This window comes from Carex rostrata, chromosome 1 (assembly GCF_964058835.1).
Source record: "Carex rostrata chromosome 1, lpCarRost1.2, whole genome shotgun sequence".
In the NCBI taxonomy this organism is placed as follows: Eukaryota; Viridiplantae; Streptophyta; class Magnoliopsida; order Poales; family Cyperaceae; genus Carex; species Carex rostrata.
In genome coordinates, this window is record NC_135918.1 from 3,039,525 (window position 1) to 3,048,019 (window position 8,495).

At 31.5% G+C, this 8,495-nt stretch overlaps 1 protein-coding gene across 1 annotated transcript; it reads right to left on the reverse strand.

The window, feature by feature from the left end:
• Positions 1 to 1,203: 1,203 nt before the first annotated feature.
• LOC144552069 (amino acid permease 6-like) lies at positions 1,204 to 7,929 on the reverse strand. Its single transcript, XM_078300162.1, has 6 exons — positions 7,744 to 7,929; positions 4,365 to 4,598; positions 4,166 to 4,259; positions 2,853 to 3,201; positions 2,121 to 2,348; positions 1,204 to 1,747 (listed from the first exon to the last, which is right to left on the reverse strand). Exons 1-6 carry the CDS (start codon positions 7,826 to 7,828, stop codon positions 1,337 to 1,339), a joined length of 1,401 nt encoding a protein of 466 aa, XP_078156288.1. The 5' UTR covers positions 7,829 to 7,929; the 3' UTR covers positions 1,204 to 1,336.
• Positions 7,930 to 8,495: the final 566 nt, after the last annotated feature.

Consider the following 8,495-nt stretch of genomic DNA (forward strand, 5'->3'; position numbering starts at 1 on the left):
TGCCAACATAACTTTTGTTACAAAAATCAAACAAGAACCCATAATTTTTACAAACCATCAAATCAAAATCATATGGTTTATATTGTTATAATTCTAAGGAAAGACTTTATTTTTTTTTTTTTTTTTTTATAAATTTCAACTGGAACTGAGTTTCGAATTTGCCTTCCGAAAAAAGAAAAATTAAAAGAGTTATATGATGAAACATCCAACAACTACAAGGAAGCTAGTTTTCGATCTAAATTATACTTAAATATTTAGAGAACATTTTTTTTTGTTCTAATATTTAAAGTATCTTGTTTTTTAATATAGCATGGACGATGGACTATTTAATACATAATCCCATGTGGTGTATCAGTGTATGTCACTGATTGACGGGTCCATTAGCAGCTGTAGACTGGGGACTACATTAACAGCGACAGAAAAATATGGGCTCCTACAATAGCAACTTGTTAATTCAGATCTGGTAAGGTGGCTAGAATAAGATTCAAATCGTTTATTTTATCTTACACGCATCTTTAAGATTTCTATGCATTTAAAACAGGTCCGAATTGAAATTGTTCGGCTGCAATTTACTTAATTACATGCGGTAGGTGAGAGATATTCGTCGCAACCTGTTACGGGACTAATTGCTGAGGCGGAATATCATGGATATATTCTATTTTGGGCTGTCACTGGGCCCAGGGCTCCAGTTCAGAGTTTTTAAATGCATCATGGGCTGTCTTTTAAATGCTGTAGTTATCTTGTTGCATAGCCGAATCCAGATGTGGTTCATTTTCTGTTGCTACTTGCTAATTAACATTAACCATCAAAAAAACAAAATTAAGATTTTATTTTATTACGGGTTATATATATATATATATATATATATATAAATTTTTCATATAATATCGTACTCTTCCCAAAGAAATTCAGATGTGCTTGAATTTGACAATAAACATAAAACATAAAACATAAAACATTTTTTATATTTAAAAAAAATTTCTATCATGTTTTACTGATTTTATGCTTTTTAATCAAAATATACGAATCAGTTCTGTTTCATTTGATGAAAACTGGTTACATTGCTTCTTTTCTAAAGAAGAAAAAAATTATCAAATTTTACAAGACCGTACCTTACAAGTTTGACAAAGTTCGCGTACCCGGAAATTAAATGTGGCTTCGAGTGATTTAAATTTCTTTTTCTGAACCAACTTCAACAAAAAATTTAGGCCAAAAAAGCTACTGCAATTATTGATTAATTATTGTTTCCCATTACAAGTTCAGCTAACTCTCTTAGATTCACAGATTTCAACATTTAGCTCTTACACACTATTAGTACACACAAAAAATTATTGAACTAATACACAGTCTTAAAAAGAGCAGCAGTTTTCAAATTGTGCACAATATCTTGCACAGACCCAACACTAGCTGCTAGAGATATCAAAAGACAAATGAAACTTAGACCTTGCAACCAAAACCACTTAGGCTCCCCTCTCCTAATCTTCTTTTGAGATATATGCATGTTCACCGGAAAATATACTGATAGAGGCCAGAATCCAACAGCCCCGATTAACCCAAGAACAGCATTGAAGAATGGCACCAGCATTGCAACTAAGGTCGTGAACATGATCAGAATTGTTCGAAGTACTAAACTCAGAATAGATACATTTAAGGTCGCAATGTAGTATGTTTTGTGCAGGAATTTAGCCTCTGGCCATTGGCCTGCTATGATGCTCTCTAGCCTTGCAAATATTGGTTGCGCATATACCTATATAATTGATTAAAAACTGCAGTTATTAACAGGAGCTTCAAACTCTTGTTTAAGCCTAATTTTATAGTACATTTAACATTGCATTTAAGAAGAAGAAAAAAGTATTCATCCACATTTTGCATAATACAGAACAATTACTGATCGGTACATTCTCATACCAGTTATGAGTTCGACATATATATTCTGATCAGCACAGTACAAAAGGATTGCATTCTCCTGATAAAGTTGAATGATCACAATGAGCACCAATCGTTACGTATCATTATTATTTTAGTATTAGTGCTACGGTGCTACCTATATATGTTGAAGAATAAAACAAAAACCTGACCTGATACCCTTGAAAAATGAAATAAAAGAAAAGGAATTTGACCTGGTATGCTCCAATGAGATGGACGATAACACAAATGTTGGCCATGTCAACAAGCCAAAATGGCTCATAGAACCCGAAACCAGTAAGAATATTTCCAGGCGCACTATTTCCAAATGCTGCATATCCAATGCAACCGAGGAGAAGGTAGAATATAGTGGTGAGCCCCAGACCATAAAACGTGGCTTTCTTCATTGTTTTGTTCTCCGCCGGGGGTGACTTTAGTGTGCTCTAAAATAAGATGAAAAAGAGTATATTAATTTTGAAGAAAGAACATTGACCAACATACTGGATTTCCCAGTACCAGTATTGGTATTCAGTAAGACTCAAAATTTGCTTTCTACTTTTTGGTGCATTGCTTGGCTTGGTTATATCAGGGGCAAATCTTAGTGGAGGGAAATAAGGGCTAAGCTCCCTCTATAAATTGAAAAATTGTAAATTTGTCCATTAAATTGTATATTTTTTGTATACTCAATCCTCCTTATAAAATGAAATTACACTATATTAAATTTTTCAGTCCCCAATTTCAATTTGCTAGTTTCACCTCTGATTGATGCAGACCAAAAATATTTTTTTCCTATTGAACCAATATATTTCATTTTTCTGATTGTTGTGCAATATCTAGTCATAATTAAATTTCTACTACTATAGAAAAGTATATTGTTTGATTAAAAACAAAAGAACTAAGCACAATAAAAAATATCAGAAAAAAGGATAGTAAAAACATAAAACTACCTGGATCTCTATAAGAACATCAGCAAATGTATATGCAAAGGCCATGTTTCCTAAAGCCAAAAGCACATTAAACGCCTTGTCACCAGGGTTCGCGCTGCTGGTACCAGTAAGCGTTCCTCTAAACTCACCATGTGAAGCCAACTTCCCAGCACACAAGCCCAGACTGATAAAGGAGTAGCCAAAGGATGTTGCAACAGCCACAACTGAAAGCCATGTTATATTCTCCATGCTAGGCAGCTGAGACAGCACCAGCTGGAACAGCCCGAAAATGATCATAAATGTGCTCCCTGACGAGGTGCAGCTAGCATCGTGGCCGTAGCGGTGGAAGCAATTTGCACGCTTCACTGCACTGTGGAAAGCAATTTGATTGGCTTGTCAGTCAAGAATTATAAACTAAGCATGATTGATTGTTTAACCAGTTAAGAAAAACAGGAGGACAAACTAGGAAAGATATTATTATTATTATTATATTATGATTATGATGATGATGATTATGATTATTATTATGATTATTTTATTTTATTATTATTATTTTTTCCTAAGTAGTCACTGTTGGTTTATGGATTAATACTCCATAATTCAATTTGCAATATTCTATTAACTTTCCAATTTCCTTGCAGTATTATTTGTAAAGTTTTAAATGTTTGCATATTTAATAAGTTCTCTTGCTATTTTTTCCTTCCAATCTTCGTGTACAATTTTTATTGCGAAGAAGCCATCTAGTCAACAATTAAATATCATTTTTTTTTTCCATTCCTTCTGTTTTCTTTTTCTTTTTCTTTTACTCTTTGAAGACATGACAATATATAGACAGTCGCTAAATGCATAACGCATCAGACGGATATGCACATAGTTTATGCAACTATATGTTTTCAGTCTTTAAAACATGCTAACTAATTACAACTTTTTTTAGTGAACTTTATTTGTGTTGGATATTAGAGTATGGAGACAATATGATAAGATATGTGAATCTTTACAAGTCGAACATAATAATATACATTTAAGACATTACTATAATTTTAGAACCGGATCTGTAATTTTATATGCCTGATCAGATAAAATATTTGAAAGACTAAAGTCATTTATAGAAATCCGGTGCATACTCTAATACATAAAATTTTCTACCAAAATGCGCAAGTAACATACGGATCACATTTGAAAACACTACATAGAAGATATATAACAACAGATAATTAATTAATAGTTATCATAAATTCATATAAATTAATTGTGAAAAATTAACAGAGACTAATTATCAGAAAACTGAATCGCTTGATAGTTTTAATAATGAAAAGATGGTCAGAAAGGCTTACATCATGCTAGTGCTGGCAGTAATAGTATAACCAACAAGAGTGCCCCACAGATTGACATACTGAGCACATCCACACAAGATCTCATTCTTCCGCCCTACATATTCAAAACGGCACATACATCTACATGAGACATCCAAATCCAACCAAACCATATACCAAATTAAGTACGCACAATTAAGTTTTGCAACATTATATATACCTAGATAGCGCCGCACTGCATCAATGTACTCGTGGTTGATCGTGCCAGTGACCGGGTCGGGGTACCGGTAGCAATCAGCGAGCATGGCTGAGGTGTAATATGTGACACAAGAGAAACCGAACAATACAATTGGGCCAATAACCCAGCCCAATTGAGCCACGGTCCATGCAAGCGCGAGCACACCGGAGCCGACAACTGCCGCTACTATGTGCGCTGAGGCAGACCACACAGTTCCTGCTCATGAGTTGACAAATCATTCATGTTAGAACTAGAAATTAATACAATTGTGATTATCTAAGAGTTGAGGGGTACAAGTGGATTTTAATTTTAGTGAAAGAAACAAAATATATATATTGATTATTCAATGAGTGAGTCTATGGTACTATGCATATTACGATTTGTTACCGTGCTACGGTTCTATATTCGAGTTTTCAAATCTTAACGGTCGATCCGAACCGTTCATCTTGTTCTCCATATTAATATGTGTTTGGAGACCAAATTTTACATTTTTTGAATTTTTTTTAATATTTTTTTAGATTTATTGAAAATCACTGTTTTTGGATGGTCCAGAATTTTCAGATCAAGTGATTTTCTAAATATCTAAAAAAATAGTAAAAATTTTTCAAAAAAATGTAAAATTTGGTCTCCAAACACATATTAATATGGAGAACAAGATGAACGGTTCGGATCGACCGTTAGGATTTGAAAACTCGAATATAGAGCCGTAGCACGGTAACAACCCGTGATATGCATAGTACCATAGACTCACTCTTATTCAATTATTCCATTCCTCTGTAGTAGCCAATGCTAATTTTTTTTCTTTTATAAAGGGGTAATAATACGTTTTAGTGCGCATTGTTCTGATTGTAATGTACAGTATCTGAATCGTCTTATTGATATGATAATTTTTTTAAAGAGTCTATCAGTTTTGAAATTTAAAATAATCAGTTTGGAACATGTGAAATAAACATTTATGCTCCTCCAGACTTTTTTTTAAGATAACCATTCTTGAAATTTTAATTTAAACTATAACTTTTTTAGAATTTTTAATTCCATAATTGTTCTTTTCCACCTGCTAATTTTACTTAATAATTTTATCTCTTCTGCAATAATTGAGAAACTCTTTTTTACTGTTTATGTGATATTATTAGATTTAGTGCAATTTGAACTAATACTTGCTATTCCTATTTTAAATTAATTATTAATAAATCAATTAATAAAATTAATAAGAAATTCAATGATAATAAAAATATCAAGGTGACTATAGCAATTTCTTGTTCTAAAATTATTAACATTTTCAATTGAATTAACATAATTTAAATAAAAATCTTAATTGAATGTTCTCGGATAAATTGAAATTTGAAAGTAAAAGTCGTAAATTGAATTAACATATAACTGTAGTAAACAGCATCATTTGGTTTCAAACTTGCAATTTTTTTTTTTTTAAAAGCAAAATCAGCAGAGGCTGCCAGATCAAACTTGCAAATTACTGGTGTGCAGAAATGAAATACATCAAGTTAAAATAAGATGGGTATAATTTCCAAAGTGCTCCTTACAAAATATCAAAATATCGTACAGTGGCTCTGAAAAAGAAAATTAATACTTTGTATCATTGTATGTCAATAAAAATATGAAATATAAAACGCCCACCTGTCACCTTAATTTCTTACAAAAAACTCTTCTTCCTTCATTTTTTAGAATTGAATTGTAGGGTAGTTTTCATATATTATGTTTTGTGAAATTCGGTATAAATTATATCTGATGTTATGCACGGGTATAAATGAAACTATATATGATATATCCCAATAAATGCGTGCATGGAACAGCAACTAGTACTCACTTAAAAACAGCCGACAAATGAATGTAAAGGTCGTTGGTCAATCAATATGCCAATTTCTTTTGCGTTTTTATTATGACTTTTGCGTAGACACCCACTAATCTTCCTTTTTTTATTCTTTGGTTCCCCATTTTGTAGTGCACTAGACTTAGTGCTTAATTAATTTTCCAGACTAAATAACTGTGTGCGCGGCAACTTTTTACAAGATTAAATGGCTAATCCAAAATCAAATTCGCTCGAACTTTAATTATATAATATTGTGCTAGCTAGTAATAATATATATAACTATATATGAAAAAGATAAACAAATTAAATAAAGGGAAACCATTGATTTACAAATATTATCCTGTTCCAACAATCATGTTTAGTAGTAAGTTAAAAGGGTCTCATGACCACATTAGGATTATCTTTCCGAAGCTGGTAATAATTGCAATTAAATATTATGTGCAACTAATTAATTATGGGTTGAATTACACTACACTCCACTTTACTTGATAACAGCAATCTTCCCTGTTTAATTAATTAGTTAATGGATGACTAGATTGCACAAAAAATAATTGTAGATGGAAATGGATATATCGAATAACCATCTTTGTGTGACAATCCTCTCCGATCAACATCAAAATTTGTTAAAATGTTACAAGTTATATATGTGTTCTAGGTATACATACATAGACTATTCATCAAAATTTCAATACAATTTGAGAATTGTATGATCAATTAAATAAAGATAAAAAATAATTAGAAGATGGTTGGGTCAAGCTACTCAACTCTCTAATATTCACAAGAAATTTTCAGTCCAATTTCATACATGTGGGAAAGCATTGTTTTTATTAGTAGACCAAAGTTTGGTTCTTAAATATTGATATAATTATAAAATTGAAATTTTCAATTGCTTAATACAAATCATTAAACAATTTAAAGTTCATTTGATACATAATCTACAGAAATTATGGAGAAAAGTATCTACTATTTTAATTTTTGTATAACTAACATTATATATGCTGGTAGTTATGGTTAAAAAACAATTTAATATAATTGATTCATTCTCATTTTTAAGATAATAACTTCATTAATTGTCTTTCCCCCTGTCTGTATATGATCTTAATTATAATCAGTGTTATAAATAGCTAGCTATAGCTTTTTTGAACTCTAAAAGCTATGGCGCTATGAGCGATATATAGCTAGCTACTTAGTGCAATCTCTTATTTTTTAACCGTCCCGCTATACTGCTATAATCACTATTTAAACCATTGATTATAATAGTGACTCTAGCGTTAGCGTTGTCCAATGCAACTCTCCTCTTGTGACAAAAAGTAGAGAAATGAAAATAACTTCTAAAAAATTGTGGTGATTCACACAATACTCATGTCAAACTGAATTGTGCATCTACAATTTTAACAAAAGATACATTCCTATCAGGCTTAGTATGTCATTTGAATCTGCACCGCAAATTAACGAAATTTAATTTGGCTTTCAATCCCCTCTGCAATGAATAAGTGAGTACTAATTACAAATATTAGAAACTATTGAACTAAGTACCTTGTTTTTCATGATCACCATTGGCGCCACCCTCAACATCTTTCCCAATTCTTCTTTCCATTTCCGTTCCTCTTCCTCTCTCCATCTCTCACTCTCTAACGCACCTCTTTCTCTAAGCACAAATAGTGTGTGAAGAAATGAATTAGTAGAGATGAAAGGCTGGAGTTCCACGCCAAGAGGCAAGGTGCAGCAGAGAGTGGTTTGTGGTTTTATAGCATGTAAAAGCTACGAGTGCTTCGGCTACGAGCCTACGACGTCGTAATATTTCTAATTTGATATCAAAGTAGCATTTAAAAAAGAAAAGATCTTCTGTGGAAGGTAACGGTGCTGGGCTGTGTAGCGATACAATGATATTACAATTAGGATTTTTTTTTTTTAATTCTTCATTAATTTGGTTACTAGTATTATGTCCGTGTGTTGCAACGGGAACATATTATATAAACAAAATCTTATACAAAATGATATATTTTTATAAAAAAAAAGTTTAGACTAAATGACAAATAATATATTAAATGATATCCACACGTATATAACAATTTTTAAGACATATTAAATAACATACTTTTTTTTATATTTTTTTTGACATATTTTCACAAAAAAAATCTCAAACAAAATGACAACTAACATTCTTTAAATGATACAATAAAATAGAAAGAAATAAAGACATGACTAATATCAATTATCAATTAATTCTTCAGATGGCAATCGAATTAAAATAGAAAGAAATAGTAAATTTCTTTCAGTCGTCTTAC